General features: G+C 38.7%; 1 protein-coding gene across 1 annotated transcript in view; it reads left to right on the top strand.

The window, feature by feature from the left end:
* The first annotated feature begins 367 nt into the window (after positions 1 to 367).
* The window catches only part of Ptpro (protein tyrosine phosphatase receptor type O), a 107,736-nt gene continuing 90,827 nt past the window's right edge, over positions 368 to 17,276 (top strand). The window contains exons 1-2 of the mRNA XM_077799073.1: positions 368 to 478; positions 9,822 to 10,095. Of these exons, the coding sequence (XP_077655199.1) occupies positions 368 to 478; positions 9,822 to 10,095 (385 nt within the window). The remainder of the gene's footprint in view (positions 479 to 9,821; positions 10,096 to 17,276) is intronic.

Here is a 17,276-nt window from a genome sequence, read left to right as displayed (position 1 = left end):
TAACAGAATCAAGTCATCATTCTGCACTGCAGTTGGGAAAAACAAAGAAAGGCCCAAAATGAGCATTTATCAAGGAAGCGGCCATGCAACAATGGCTGACGCTGGCATGCAAATGCATTCTCTTCAGCAAAAATAACTTTATGTTGTTGTACTTGTGATTCTTAGTGAAGCCCTTAGACAATGCCTGGACCCTCCAGTTTGCTAACTGTTCCATCAGTTGTATCCTCTTATCCTGGGCTGCTTCACACACTTCCATCACCTGACTCACATTTGAGTTTAGACCCTTTTACCTAATAGAGGCATAAGAGATAAACTTCTGTGTGCTGAAGTTTTAAAGACAGAAGCAAATGTATCTGAGCATTAAAACATGAAAGGCAGAGCTGGTGTGAATGTGGGTTCAGATCCAGAATCCCTCATGAATAGAGAACTGACATACTTAGGATACACGCAAGGGAAGTCTGATACTCCACAGCAGATTGTACGTAGATATTCAACAAGCTTGTACAAGACACTGCTATATGGGCTTCGGACCAGATTTTGGTACAAAATAATCACTATGTAAGAGAATGCTATTTATTATCAGCACCATCATTGCTGTTAATCCTAGATGTAATTCTAGGAAGGACAAAGGTGCATAGACTGTCTTTTTATTTGTTAACAAATATAGCAGGTCCTGCTCAGTTTCTACCACATGTTTGTTAGTCAAAATATATCCCAAAAAATGACTAAATAAATAATAGAACATTGGGTGGGGGAGCTACCCTTCTCCTTGGAGAACTATATCCAAAAGAGGCTCTGACAGATTCTGCAAAATCAGTTGTAATTCTGAGAAAGTGTCAGGAAAAGCCCAGGCAGGGCAGCTCTCAGACTTCAATCTTCCTGAAGGAACTGAAAGGAAGGTCTATCTGCTTGGAGGTTTCCTGGGACCTGGAAAAGCTGTTAAGTGGATGAGTTACATAATGTCTACAGAGAAGGGCAGCCATAAGTGCTATCTAAGCACCAGATATCATTAATACTACTGTTTAAAGGAGATGAATATCCTATTTCTTTCTATGTGGTAACTTTACACAGCAGAATTTTCCTGAGTGTTCCTCTAAAATTCCCTCTAGGAAGTTTGATCACAGCCTAGGTGGCCAGCCAGAGTACTGAGAGTGTCCTACATGCATGTCACACGGACAAACTTGGTGCATTTTGCTTGGACTTTCATCATGTCTCACCTGAACCTGGGCAACAGCTTCTTTACTGTCCCACTGGCCAGATCAGCCCTGGCATTTGATGTGGCCCATATTCCTGATTGTGTTGGTCTTTCTAAATCATGATCGAATCATTCCACTTTTCAGCATTAAAGCGGTTCATAATTTTCTTTGGACTAAAAAAATATTCAAACTCCTTATCATAGTGCATCTTGGACTTAGGATTTCAACTCTTGTCCCTGAGCATCCTACCAACATCTAATCACGCCAGAGGACTGTGGACCCTCTTCCCACTTCAACAATGGACTTTTATAACCTGTGCTCCTCTAGCAAGCTTCTGAGCATGTTTGGACATCATCTCCTCCTTGAAACCTCCTCTCACACCCCTCTATATAGGAAGACTGAAAGTCTTCTTGATCTGCATATATATTTACAGCACTGAGTGATTCTCCTGGATTGGTCAGGACTTTTGGCTGCAAATTTTGGAAGTCCAGCCCAAACATCTTAACTATAAACTGAACTTATTAAACTCACGGGATCAAATTGCACAGTGGTTGGATCTAGGGTGACTGTGATGAGGACCTCAGACTGAATCAGGGTTTTTTTCCCTTAAACAGTATCTTTATCAGACAGAAATTACAGATATTGACTTATCCAGCTTTGAATTCATGAACGCTTTAAACCAGAGAGTAAAAAAGAGCTCCTTCGGGGCTGGGGTTGAGGCTCAGAGGTAGAGTGCTTGCCTGGCATGCATGAGGCACTGGGTTCGATCCTCAGCACCACATAAAGTAAAATAAAGACATTATGTTCACCTATAACTAAAAAATAAATATAAAAATTTTGTTTAAAAAAAAGAGCTCCTTCCAACTCAGGCCAGCTATAAAAATCCTAGAGGAAGCATTATGGCTGGCCTGGCTCAGTTTGCCTGTGCATCATGGTGAGGGAACTGGGTGATGTGATTCACTCAGAGTGAGTTAAGGTACCTGCTCAGACCTGGGGGTGGGGTACCATGATTAGTAACAGTCATCAGGACCTTATCTGTTTAGAGTAAGAAAAAAGCAGTGCTCCCAGAAAAGAATCCAAGAAGGGATTCCAGAAAGAAAAACAGACGTCAACTGGACTATTTTCTAAAGTCTGTGACTAATAACACTTCCAATTATGTTATAATTATATATTTTTGTGCCTCTCTCACTAGAATTTGAGCTCCTGGAGTTCAAGTACCTTGTCTCACTTATTCGCCTATCACTAGCACCTAGCATGATGCCTGATGCCAAATTGGCACTTAGCTAATGTGTTTGTTGTTGAATTAATAAATGGATAGCTCTCCACTGCTCTGTGAATAACACATCCAGTGCACATAATTACAGAATACTCTAGTGTTTTGAAGTTAGTTAAGCAAATATTTAGATAGCCTTTATAATGTTTTAAATGTTTTTATAAGTGTACTATAGTTGTACATTAAGAGTGGGGCTCACTTTGACATATTCACAAATGCTTTAACATATTCCATTTTAATCTTCAGTATGTCCCCTTTCCCTCCCCTTCCTTACTTTATTGATCTTCCTTCTATTTACTTATTGTTTTTAATTGAAATATTAAAGTAATATATAAAAGTGGAATTCATTGAGATATTATTCACACATACATATAGCATAATTTCGTCAATTTCATTCCACAGTTCTTCCCCTTTCCCCTCCCAACCTCTATAACTTAAAGGTCATTGAATTATTTAAAACACAATGACCTTTGAAATGCAACTAGCATTTTTTTGTGTCCATAGTACTAGCATTTTTTTTAAAAGACATTAATCTTTACAACAATTTCATGAGTTTTGTAGGATTGCCCTTATTTTAGAAATTAAGAACATGAAATTAAGAGATCCTTGGCTTCCACAAGCTCTCACAGGTAACAAGCCACAGAGCAGGAACAGAAACTCAAGCTCTCTGATTCCAAGTCTAGTGCTGTGCTCTTAAGCAAATTATTTAACCTCTCTGGGTACAGTAAGGATAATAACACTTGTCTGAAGATTGCTATAAGGAGTTAAAAAAAAAAGCATATATAAAATGCCCAACACAAAGCCAGGTCCAGATTAGGGGGTCAATGTGTAATAGTTGCTACATTTGTCTCAGACAGTGGAAAGCCTTCTAGGATTTCTGACCAGTACCTACCTCCTCTGGTCAGTGCTCTTCTTTGTCCTACACCCCAGGGACACATCTGTATTTTTCTCTTCTTTATTAATGCTCCCCACTGTGGCCCCAAAAGCTTCTCTCCCCTAGGACTAGTGATTCGGTTACAGGCTCCTGAGCTGCCACTTGCCTGCTGCAGCCAAACATCCAGGCCTGCTTTGCTGCCTCAGGTAACTGACCTTTAGTTCAGGAAAGATAAATACAAAGAGCCATGAGGAGATTTGTATCCCAGATCTTGTTCTGACATCAATTAGCTGTGTGACATTTGCACCGCTCTTCTCACAAGTAGAAAATGAGAATGTTGGACCCGAGAAACCATTACATTAAATTTGGTTATATAAAGAAAACTTCAGTGAATATATTCTTATTGCAGAGTGAAGCAAGACTATTGCCCAGTTTCAAAAAAAAAAGTGAATTTTAAATATTTTAACAGTCACCAAATAAATCAGCATTGGCCATGCCTAATTTTATCAGATCCATTTCTTTTGCTTCCAACTATTCTTTCTTACTTTACTTTCTAGCAGGGATTTCAGGCTTGCAACAAACATTCAGAATTTTTTCCTGAACATAGATTCCACGACAAGCTGAGGCAGAGGGGCTTGAGAAGAAAGCAGTCACACAGACGACATTTCTTTCAGGCTCACTGCCTAGATCTCACTTGGCCAGCTGCCCTCTCCTCATTAGTCCCACTGCCTGAATCTGATTAGCCACTCTGATTTATTTTTGGCAACCTGGGAGTGCATGGGCCAATGCTTATTTTCATGGCTCATACAATCATCCCCAAAGCTGTCGTTAGCATTTGGAAGATTAGTCCCTTCTCTGGAAGATTTCACTGTCTATGAAGCACCGTGACACATTAGACATGCACTTCTTAAACACTTACAAAATCAAGTGCATTCATTCCTCTTTTTATCATCACAACCACCTTTAGTTATTGGCTGCGAAACACAGAGAAAAAAAAACTCTTAATAATTAAAAATTTGTGGTTTGTAAATTTAATGTATTCTGAATTAGTGAATCAACTTCTACAATCAATGAGAAATGAAAGCCAGATTTGAGTGCTATTGGATACTCAGTGTTCACCTTATTTATGCGTTGGTTAATAGGTTTTTCTGTGACGCACTAAACACTACTATTTAAGGGAAAGAAGTGAATAATGAGGAAAAAGAAACAAATAAGTATTTTCTCACAAAAATGAAACTTTCAGATATATCCCATACATGTATGTGTGTATATGTATTTTGTTGTGCAAAATATATATTCATTAATTAAATATAGATTAATATTTGTGGACAATAAAATATACTAGTAAAAATAATGACTTTTAAGTCACTGAGCTGAGTGAGCACTTTCTTCCACCATGCCCTTCTGCCCTGATGTCCTGCCTTGCCTCAGGCCCAGAGAAATGGAGTCAGCCAACCATGGACTGGAGATTCCAAATAAATTCTAAAGTATATTTAATATTTAAAAATTATCATGAAAAAGTAGCACATTTCCAAAGGTTCAATGTTGAATCAAATTTTTCAATAGGTTAAAAGCAAAAGTGTTTTCTCATCAACCCCTGGTTAATATGAAAATATACTTATAATCAGAATTTCCATTTCACTAAGCATCTCATGAATAAATAACCACTGACCGCCACCAAACAGAAGGTCCCTCTATGGCTGATCTGTTTTGATCCCTAGCACTTAGCACACTGAGTGGTGCCTAATGGGCTCTTCATGAGTATATCAATTAATAACTTCAACTAACCTGATTGAAATTACACTCTCCTTTCCTCATAACTGGGTCTTTACTGTGCAATGAGGATAGTCTAGCTATTTCCAAACCATTTCTTGTAAAGTTTGTTGTTATGGTTTGGCTACAAGATAGCTCCCCAAAAGCTCATGTGTTAGGCAATGCATGAATGTTCAGTGGTGAAACTATTAGTGTAAGAGAGCTGTAACTTAATTGGTGAATTCATCTACTTTTTGGATGAATAATTTGAATGAATTACTGAATAGTAACTCTAGGCAGGTGAGCATGACTGTAGGAAGTAGATCTCTTGATCCTGGCTCCTTGTGCTCTCTGATTCCTGGCTATCAAGAGCTGAGTGAGCAGCTTTCCTCCACCATGCCCTTCCACCCTGATTCTGCCTTGCCTCAGGTCTACAGCAACAGAGTCCAGCCAACCACAGACTGAACCTCTAAAACCACGAGCCCCAAATAAACTTTCCCCTCCAAGTTGTTCTTGTCAGGTATTTCGGACACAGTGATGAAAAGCAGACTAACACATTTGTCTATAGGGAATCACAAGGAAAGCAGAAGGAAGAGAAAAGATGACGTGGTGGAATTTGTAGAGAGATTTAAAGTAGAAAAGATGCTATGGTAAGGAAAAAATGGAGAGTTTAAAAAGTATTACTGAAGAACTTCCGTGTACATACCAGTGGTGTTGGCTATAGTTTTATTGTTTTTCTAGTGCCAAATTTTTAGTCAGGAATAGTCTAACACTGGTGAATTTTCATTAAAAGAAGAGATGGTTAGCCAAGAGTGCTTGTTAAAACCAACCTCCTTCTTAGCTGTTTCCCCCCATCCTAGCAATGCATCTACCCAGAGGCCACAGAAGGAGCTAGAGGGAGGGCTCTTTGTTTTTCTTGGGAAATGCATCTCTCGAACCACACTAAAGCAAGCTGGCAGTGCTGGAGGAAGTTTCCATGCCCCCAAGGAAGAAAGGATCTGGCCCCCTAGAGTTGGCAGCAGCAAAAGGGTGTGGGGGGCTCTAAGGATAAGCAAGTGTTAGCTCTCAGCATGTGAGGCGGAAGGGGAAGACAAGAACAGAGGCGCCTTGAATGAAGGACTCTACCAAGACAGATGTCAAATGACTTCACCGGGACTGCTGGTGCACCAGCCTTCCCTTTGGGCTATGTGGCATGAGCATATACTACTGATGGCCTCCATGGCACAATCACAGGATTGGTGGGGCATCACCATACCCTTGAGGCCTGGCACTCGTAGGTGTATGGACTTCTCTTGCACATCTATGATGCACCACCACACAATATTTTAGGCAAACAAATGCACCTCCTATGTATAGATCCAGGGCTTGGTCTTGTGTGGCCAGTGCCACTTGCCCTTCTCCAAGAAACATGGAACCCAACAACCCAGCTACCCCCATGCTTTTTGAAGGACAAGAAAATAGTTGCCATCACTCTCAATCCATTTTGCACACATGCTATTGGTGAGTATCATCCTAAAGTGATGTCAATAGGGAAAAGCTAGAGAACACAGGCGCAAGATTAAAGTGCACATAGGGCCATGAAGTAGTGACAGTGCAAAACTTCTAGATGTGGGACAGGAGGATAGGACATGTCCGTGATTGTCAGCTAGTAGGGAGGGGAAAAGCATCATAAGGAAAAAGAGATCCATCCTCCACAGTAGCAACATGGACCTTTATATTGTGTTAAGGCACAGACCATGGAATTAGAAGTAGATTTTAGAATATACTATACATTTTAATTCTTAGTTGATGAAATACTTTGGTGGAAAACATCAAATTTATTTTAAAGGATTACACAAATAGACAAATAACCCTGGTTTAGTCAGGCCTTAATGGACATTGGCTTTAGTCTTAATTTGCATTATATAGAAAATAATCCAGTATTAATTGTTTTCTTTTTAAGGACTAGGAACCTGTGCATGTGTATTTGATTAGGGTATCAGGAAGTGATAAATTAGATAATTTATTTTTTCTATTGGCAAAAAGGGCCAACAGGATCAGACCACAATCACAAGCAAAAGGGAATTATTGAAGCCTGTTATTACATTTAATTTTCTTCAAATTTATACTATTCTCTAACCTTCACCCACTCTAGGGAGGAACATCAGACCTCCCTGCACTCCCTTCCTTCTGGGGATATCATGAGTAAAGTCTAAGAGGGTGAGAATGCCATATAAAACACTATTTACAAAGAGGAAGAGGTGCCTGTTGCCACCATAACCTCCCTGATCTTCCTTATTTCAAAAAGAACTTCATTCACCTCCCCTGGAGGTACCAGGTTCTATGATATTTCCTTTCTTCCTTATAGCTTTCCTACAGAAGGAATGGGAGGAGTGGAGGTGGGAAAGCTGTAGGTAGGGCAGAGCCAGCTCCATGTTCCTTCTAAGTTAGGGCACAGTCCTCCCCACATGAAGCTTGAAGGGAAGTGTTCCTTGTTCTCAGCTGATCTCTTTCTTCAGAGCAGGGACAAGGCAGATAGATAGTCTGGCACCAGAATAATACCAGTGGTGCTGATGGGTGATGCTCTCAGTACTGAGCAGCAGAGAAGAAGCTGGAACCGGCAGAAAGGTGGCACACATCTGCCTGTAGTCTCACCATGATGGTGGGAGACCAGCCCTGCACTTCCCTCTCCTTCAGCTGAGCATGACCATCACCAACCAACAGTCTTGTGCTTGGGCTCTGTGTGTGTATAAATACCAGGCACCCAGGAAGCAAGAGAGTCACTGTCCCTTTGTGGACAGAGGGACCAGGCAACCATGAGGAAAGAGTCTTTTGTCCTATGTCTGAGGATGGGAGACAATGTGGATAAATGAAAATTTCAAAAGTCAACCTGTAGCTGGTGCAACCTGTAATCCTAGCTACTCTGGAGATTGCAGAAGGACTAAAGATTGAGGTTGGAGAGTAGCCTGGGCAACTTAGCAAGAAGGGAGGGGAGCTAGTGGTGTAGCTTAGTGGTAGAGCACTTACCTAACATATGGGAGGACCTGGTCTCAATCTCAAGCACCCCACAGTCACAAAACACAAAAAGTTAATCCATAATGACGATTTTATATTACACACCTCTCCCTAGTACCACCCACTTTAGGAAGCACCTGACTAGCACTTGTCAGGCACTGGTTCTAGAGCTAGAAATGTAGCAAGAATTAAAATAGGCTCTAACCTGAAAGGACTTATGGTCTAGTATGGTTAGAAGACCAAGATCACAACTAAGTCTCTTTAATATTAGCTAATTCAACTTCTATGGATGCCAGACATTGTTTATCAGTGCCAAGACCAGCAAACATGATATTTCTGAAAAAAAAAAAAAGAAACAAGAAAAGTTATATCAGTACATGTTTAGCCCTACAAAGCCTCTTCTGAGGTACTGATGTATATTATGTGCTTGATTCAACAGCTGATAATAAGTACAAAAATCAATAGGTAGATTAATCCTTGAGAGGTGGATTCCCACATGTAATTAATGCAATAAGCAACTCTTTCATCCATTTAACAGATAGTTTCCAGTTTCAGCATTGGGAAAATAAGGCAAGAGATGGAGACAGACAAGTGGAACAGTCAGGAGATCATTGTTTGTTTGTTTGTTTTTTCATTTGTGATATTGGGCAAGTGATTTAACCTTTCTGAGCCTCAGTTTCCTCAGCTACAAAGTGAGATTGAAAATAATAATAGCCATCTCATGATTTATGGATGACTTATAGGTGATTTTACTGAGATGATTCATATTTGAAGAGTACCCAGGCTTACAATCTTGTAGATTGTTAACCAGTTTCAGCAATTCATCTTTCACCCTATTGTAGAAGACAAACTGAGGCTCAAAGCAAGAAGAAATAATTTTTCCAGACCACCGCATTCCAAGAAGAACTAAAAACTAAATTAAAAACTAAGCAATAGGTGGTACAAAGCACATGAATCTTATTTGAGACCAAGAGAGGATTATTTCTGTTTATGGAGTCTGAGACAGAACCAGGAAGGAATACTTAAGCCAACTGCACAGATACGATTCATCAACTTTCATCTGGAGACTCAAAAGCAGTGTTTGCAATCCAACGCTGACTTTCCACAGGCACCTGCAGATCTTCAGCCTGGTCCTGAAGAAGAAATCCCTTCTTCACCCTCTTTACTTCTTTTATTAAGGGCTGGTTAATTTTTAATGAAGAGGATTATTACTGATTTCTCAGTCCTGACTCCTTTTTTCTTTTTTCACTTTCTTAACTAACTGGTGAGAAGTGAGAGTTGAAGTATGCATCTTGAAATGTTCTAGAATGTTCCTCGGCTAGCTGCAGCCTCACTCCCTTTGAAGTGCAAAGTGCTTCTTCAGACCACATCACTTCTCCAGCAGAGCTGAGCCAGAGGACTTCCCTGGAACTTCAGTGGCACCATAACTTCATTTACTCTTTATTCATTTGCTTGATGTTTATTTTGTGCTTATTACATGACACAGTCCATGAAGGGGAAGCAGGTTTTTCAGGAGAGAGAAAAAAAAAATCTCCAAAGCAAAACCCTTAAACATTCATCTTAAGAATGAAAATCTCTTCTTTGTATTTTCTTATGTAACTAAATACCTCTGTAATGCTATTTTAAAAAATAATGCTTATCATGAACATGAGTTTTAGAAAAATTATCTCAGCACAATTTTATTTCCCATCCTCTGAATTTGACTTCTCTTTCATTTTCTTCTCTTGAACAGAATGCTGCAACTTTCCATGTGACAGTCCATGATGATAACAGCATCGTTGTCTCTCTAGAAGCCTCAGATGTCATCAGCCCAGCATCTGTGTATGTTGTGAAGATAACGGGTGAATCCAAAAATTATTTCTTCGAATTTGAGGAATTCAACAGCACTTTGCCTCCTCCTGTTATCTTCAAGGCCAATTATCATGGCCTTTATTATATCATCACTCTAGTAGTGGTGAATGGAAATGTGGTCACCAAGCCATCCAGATCAATCACTGTGTTAACAAGTAAGCATCATGGGTAGTGATGTCTTATTTCTTCTCCTGGGGTTCTCACTGAAACACTAGCCAGAACAGCAAGATGGCTCGCCTTGAAATCAAGTGACATAGATTCAAAGTTCTGCCTTATACTAGAATACAGCTTCTTACAAAACCTGGATCATGTTTACTACTTACCCTTTGTTAAATAAAAAAGTGAACATCGTTGAGGTAGTATATTTTGAGGCTGAATGACAGTTTCAGATTCATGACTGAACCATGTAATCTTTTGCTATATGACTAAATAGTGTGGTCATAACTTGGCAAGTTGTTTGTCCAGAACATATATTCTCGTATTAAGCAATTTGATATATGAAACAGTTCATTTACACTTCAATTATACATTCTTAGCCGAAAGAGAGAAAAAGATATCTTTATTTATAAGCCACTACATCCCATCTCACCTTCAAGATAGCCTTGGCTTCCACTGCCCAAAACCAGTGCCAAAAAATCACTGGCATTAACTTTCAGTAATCCCTGTCTCAAAGAGTTAGTGGCATGGGGGTGCATACGATCAAAGTATGTAACTTATACGAAGGAATAAAACTCATTCTGTGTAATTAAAATGCACTAAAAAAAGAGTTAATGCTGATATTAAGAAGTTTTATAGGAGTGGTTTTAACTGTATGTGATTTTCACTTTACTCTCTGAATTTAACGTCTAATCTTAAAATACAATGCTACTTTATTGTATGTGTTGAAGAATGGAAGAAAAGGTGATATCTATAAGACATTAGAGTTTATCACTAGAACAATTAATGGTCCAGCAAAGTTGTTTTGCTCATGTTCTTTAATGCAAGCTCTCCGATGGCTGCAATCTTTAAAATGCCAGATGTAAGTGATCATTCTAGCCACAGTTAAGTAAAAGGGAATAGGGAAGCTGTCTATTTGGGTAAAAGGAAAAAGAAGTCATCAGAAGCAAGAACTCAGAACCAAGCTAGAGAACATATTTTTAACAGGAATGTCAAAAATTAATTTAAGTATCCATTGACAGAAACCCAAGATCACTATTGAGTCTGAAAAAATTTAAAATGGCACAGACCCAAAGCCTTCAATGTTTATAGACATAATTTTGAAAACTAGGAGTTAGTTGAGTTAAAAGTTTACCTGATAAAATAATGTCTTCAACAAGTTCCAATAAAGAAAAAAAAAAGGTAAATTGAGAATTAGATTCAGGCAGCATGCATAGGTACCTAATGTCTGTGATCTAAATTCCTTGAAACCAACTCTTCCCTGCTCATAATCCTCATGATATCATAAGCACATGGTCCAAGACATACATCATAGGTGATCTATAAATATTAGTTCAAGGAAGTCAAAAAAAAATAGGAGAAAGCCAGGTTAAAAAAAAACTAAAGCACAAAGCAAAATATAATATAGAACTGCAGTAACTGTTGCTGACCCAATATTTATTAGCATGCACTTATCCATGCCTCATCAGCCAAAGCCGGTGGAGTCAGACCTTTAGCTAATGGTCCATTAAGAAATTCAATAAATCTCTAAAAGAATATCTCATTGATACTTTAGCCCTTATAGCAAAATATCTATTTTTTCCCCTTGAGTTCTTCTGACCAGTGGTCTTAGATGTGTGTTGAATGTTCAAACATTTGGAAACTTATCAGAGGTCTATTTTATGGATATTCTCAACTTAATTATGTCTTTATGTGTAAAATAGGTTTCTTATAGACAACATAGAGTTGGGTCTTGCTTTTTTTTCTGCCTTTTAACGTGTTTACGGCAACATTATCCTATAAAAATAGTGTGTTAACCACATGTTTCAGATTTGGTTTTATGGTAGACACATTAAAAAACTTTGAAATGGTGTAACTAATTTTAATAACATGCTTTATTTAACCCATTGCATTCAAAATATTATTTCAGTATACAATCAATATAAAATTTACATGTGATTTTTAAACATAAAATTAAATGAAATTTCAAATTCAATTTATTATCTCCACTAGCCTTGTTAAGTACTCATTAGCCACATATAACTAGTGACAGTTTAGATAGTAAAGGTTTACCCCTTTTGTATATACAGTGAAGGTTGAGTTGATTTGTATATAATGTTATTATTTATATGCTTGAATTTTTTGTGAATTAATCTACTCAGTGGTTGAGCTGAATTTATGGTATTGGATAGATTTCAAGAATGCCAGAAGTAGTACAGAGCATTGCTCAGGGATCCAGTCCTATGCTCAGTGTTCAGCAAACCCAGAACACCTGCACCACAGAAGGACTCCCTGGCAATGGACTGCATTGATTTTTACTTGATGCTAAATTTTTGGTGGGATCAAAGGAGGTTCTGATTGTCTTGGCTCAACCGACAGATCAGGCAGAACTTGTGGTCTTAGGTGAGGCATTAATAACCAAATTCTACCTTAAATAAGTGGGTCAGAGTTTCCTGCCTCTTCTCTAGTGTTAGCAGAACTCTGTATCAGCTCAGGATCCTGCACCTCTTGCAGAACCATGCATCTTTTGCTTCTCCTCCACTCTTAGAATGGGATATCTTTTCCTGAGAACTAAGAGGGAAATTTTTTTCTCCCCTTGCTGAATGCCTTAAGTACTCTGCTTTGTGTTGAAGAAGGGCCTAGAGAAGTAATTTTTATCTCTGGTCTCTGAGTCTCTGTGTGCCTGTGCCTCTGTGAAGGAGTCCTTCCCCTGTCCTGCCCCTAATATCTCTCCTGAAAGCCTGATGGTGGCCCAGGAAAAAAGCTAGAGAGAGAGAGCAGACTCCCATTTGTGTCTGGGGCTCCTAATTATTCTAAACCAGCACTGTCGTAGAACTTTCAAATGATGGAAATGTTCAATATCTGTGTTGTTCAATAGAGTTAACAGTCATTTTTAAGTTGAATTCATTTCAAATTAAATTTAAATAGTCATATGTGGCTAGTAACTTCCATAGTGTACAGAGTAGTTCTAAGCTGGCATTTAGACGATACTCGGCCTTTGTGAATTCATCAATATCTTAGCTGTTTTCTTCTTACCTGCTTTAATAGCAGTCTTCTTTTTGCCATGCTTTGCCAAAGGTGATACAGTATGCCTCTTTTCTCCTCATGTCATTGGTTCAGTGGTTCCCTTTGCCTCACACAGGATAGAAGTCAAGTATGACTAGCAGAGAGCCTTAGGAAAAATTATTAACTGCATTGATTCATATATAGCAAGGTGGCTACCCCATAGGCATTAACCAGGAAGTCAAAGGATTAACAGCATATAGAGGTTTTATTCTGGGCTAGAAATTAACATATTCATAAGTTACTGCACAATGTTTTTACTGCACCTGTGCCATTTTGCACCAGGCCAAAAATGTTTGCAGGTGGTTCAAACTGCGCCTAGCATTGTGTTTTTCTTCCCCATCCTCAGCATATCTTTTAGCACATAAATGCACTTAAATGAGGGTCTTGATTATTATCAGATCTGCCTGCACCCATCATTTGATGTTTTCTTGTTTGTCTTATATGTTAGCTGTATTGGGGGAAGATCCTCCTGCCGTTTATCTCAAGCATAGAGCATGTAGCCTTTTTCTTTCAACAATCACCAACTTAAACTTTAACCCTATACTCCTGCCTCACTCAGATGAACTTGACTGTCCCTGGGATTTACTTCACTTGATTGCCTTTCAATCTTACCCCTCTGATAAGAAAACTTAAGATTTACAGGCAGGAAGATGTGCTGTTGTCTTGAAGCTCTCTGCATCTTAAGGGGAAGAGGAAACTCACGTTGATTTCCAAAGGGTAAAATTAATCAATGATAGCCTATTGTTTCTCACCTACTACCCCATTTTTTAAAGACTCAAATGCATTATCCCAGATTTCAGAAGCAATAATAGGTTGGAAATACAAGAATTGGAGATTAGTGGACAACTCTTTCTGAATTAAACATAAGGTGACATCAGGAAGCATTTGAGTTGCAGCTTCCTCCTTTATAAAAGAATCAGAGAACTTGATGACTGATTACGTTAGAGCTCTAAAACTACCATTATTTGCCAGCTTAATGATACATTTTACCACTTTCATTTTTCTAATGAAGAGCTTTTTTAAAAAAGTTTGGAAAACATTTATAGTATCTGCTCACAGAGTTGACACATTGCTCTTGAAAATAAAAGCATACATTTGTTGCAGTCATTGGCTTGTGTCAAACGTTTGTCTTGATGAAATGAGCAATGACAAAGCAATTGGCCCTGGGGCAGTCCTTTGATTTTGTTCACTGTAGTTGTTGAGTCTGACACTCTCAAAAAAAGCTGGCAAAAAATAAATTCAGCACAACCAAGTCATTTGGCCAGTTCAAAAGAGCCTCACAACCCTTAGGCTTTGACATCTGATTAATATTTAATTGATTGCGAGCCTTCAACATGATGCATGTGCTTCAGAAGGAAGGGGTGTTTTTTCTGTCAAGAAAAAAAAATACATGGGAATAATGGCTTAGAAATTTGGGAAGCGTTAATACATGCAGCTGTCTCCCATGTCAGTAAATTTCTAGACAGAATAGCTGTAAACATTGCAGAACACACAGGAAGACACTACACAAGTATATTATTTTGTATAACTCTATTATGAATAGAAGTAGTTCATGAGTTTCAATTTTATTTATTGGATACGTTTCTCTGTGCCAGGCCCTAGATACCAGAGAAATAAGATACATAAAAATACTTTCAATCAAAGATTCCATCCTTTTCACTGGAGTGAGAAAGGCAAATAAAAGTCCATTACAAAAACTACGAAAAATACTGTAAAAAATTATGTGAGAATCTCTTGCCTCCCTACAGAGCAATGGGAAGTCACCTTAGATGTACTCATGGAAAAATGAATGAAGGTTTGGAAAAAGAAGGGAAAGTATTACAGTTGGGGTCAAAGGGAACCATATGTGTAAAGAATGAAGACATAAATAGCATGGCACAGTTGACAAGGAGGAAAGAGGATGGGCGTTGCATTTTCCAGAAAATTTCAGGAAGGGTGACTAGAAATGTTAGGAAAACTAAGAGTCTTGCAAGGGAATTTAGACCTTACCCTGCAAGCAAGTCAGATCAAAGAAATGATAGATTTAGCTCAGGGAAGTTCCCTTTCACAGCAGAACTGCACATCCCAAGATCCTGAATTTTACATTGGAATAGACACATTCCCAAGCAGGTATTTGGGATAGTGGTTTAAGATCTTAGCTTTAGGGTCAAAGAAATCTGGAAACCACATGTGTAGCCCTGGGAGACGATAACTCCCTCTAAATCTCAGTTTTCAGAACTGTAACCTATTGCAGGGGCTATCGAACCTTTTTCTGTAATGACCTATATAATGAATACTGATTTTCAGTGAGTTACCCAATCTATATTGCAACGACTCAACTCTGTGGTTGCAAGAGGAAGGCAGCCACAGCTAACACATAAGCAAATGGCCATAGTGGTGCCATCATAAAACTTAATTTGCAGGCACCAACAATCTGAATTTTATGTCATTTTCATGTGTTATGAAATGCTATCCTTCCTTTGTTTCCTGTTAACCACTTAAAAATGTAAAACACACTTTTAACTTGGAAGTCTTACTAAAACAAGTTGCCGTGCGTAGATTTGGCTTTGGAGTTTGTAGTTTGCTGAGTTGATCTGTTATATAATTATCAGATATAATATTGTGATAATTGTATAGTATGTACTTGGAGGGGTGCTATAAACAATGTAGAATTTTTGTAATGTAGAAATTGTAAAACTCCTTAAAAAAATATGTGGCACAGAGCCCATGATCCATAAATATAGGCAGTATTCATGGCATTAAACAGGAAGTTACTCACAGCTTCAGGAACATAGAAGAGTTGAAACAGATGAGGTAGGGAAATGCTTGTGAGGTGCAGGTGACTGGATTAAGACAGAGATACTGACTAAAGGGAGAATGGTTAAGTAGCCTACAGGCTTAGAAATTCCCAGCAAAAAGAAATAAAATATTAAGGTGAGATGGGAGGCAGGGCGAAGAACTAAGAAAGCTGTTGAAATGTTCCAGAAAAGAAAGGATGTGAACGTTTACTAAGACAATGGGTGTGATAGTCCCCAGCCCTCCTGGATCCTGAATGGCTGCCACCAGCCCACTTCAGTGGCCTTCTTGGATGTAGCTGAGATATCAGGTCAGGTCACAAATCATCATCTAAACAGGGCCCAAGCCTGGTACCCAGGATCAGTTCCTTTTCCCTACTCCTACCACCAGAAGTGAGCATCTAATCACAAATACCTCTTTCTTAAGAGAACCATGTCAGCAAAGACAACACTCTCAGGTGGGTCCCAACAGAAGCAAAGGTTGTTGACCCTGACCCAGTTGCTTCTGGGTCAGCAAAACAGAGCAACCTCAAGAGGAAGCACCTCTGAGCAGTTAGCTTTTACCAAAGCGCAGGCTACCTTTGTTTTCTTTAAGAGCATTTGTTCTACATTTGCTTGTGTTTCTCTCCCTTCTGAGAAAATTACATTCAGAACTTTCAAATATTTTCTTCATGATATGCTACCTCAAAGGTAACTAAGGAGCAAAAGATATCTTCAATTTGAAGATGAGTTTAAACATGGTATTTTTTTTACCTTTTATTCAAAGGAAAAAGTGGGATTTTAATGTCTAGATTCCTAGTCAAAATAGTCAATAAATGTCTCCTATGTCATATGCTGTTTTTGCTACTACCAAAAAGCAAAAAGAAAACCAGAAGTACATTTCCAAGTTTAAAAATAAGATATTTATCTCTTTGAACCACTAAGAAAACAGAAACTCAAAGCAGAGAAGTGGGCTTAAATAATTGGCCTCCACGTTCCCAGTATGGAAAAGGCAGGATTACATTTGGGTCTCATATAGCAAAAGAAAAAAAAAACAGAAATACTCTATAGTATACTGTGCACAGAGCCAGATCCTCTGCTGAAAACAAAAATTCCTCCTGTTTAAGAAAAAAAAAATTATACATAGAGGCCTGGGAATGCAGGGGTGCACATACCCAGCATCCGCTACCAAGGAACAAGCCCAGAGCCCTCTTAGGGTCAATGAGTCTGTGACAGACACTGTAACACCCATAGCATGAAGAATTCCTCAATGCACATGCCTTGGTTTAGGCCAGAGGCTCTATGAGCTGAGAAGAGACAGTTGTCTAACTGCTTCAAGAGCAAGTGATAAGTAAGAAACAGCAAGTGATAAGTAAGAAACA

Source organism: Urocitellus parryii, chromosome 5 (assembly GCF_045843805.1).
Source record: "Urocitellus parryii isolate mUroPar1 chromosome 5, mUroPar1.hap1, whole genome shotgun sequence".
In the NCBI taxonomy this organism is placed as follows: Eukaryota; Metazoa; Chordata; class Mammalia; order Rodentia; family Sciuridae; genus Urocitellus; species Urocitellus parryii.
Note: the sequence above shows the minus strand (reverse complement) of the source record. Positions and strands in the feature narration are given on the sequence as shown.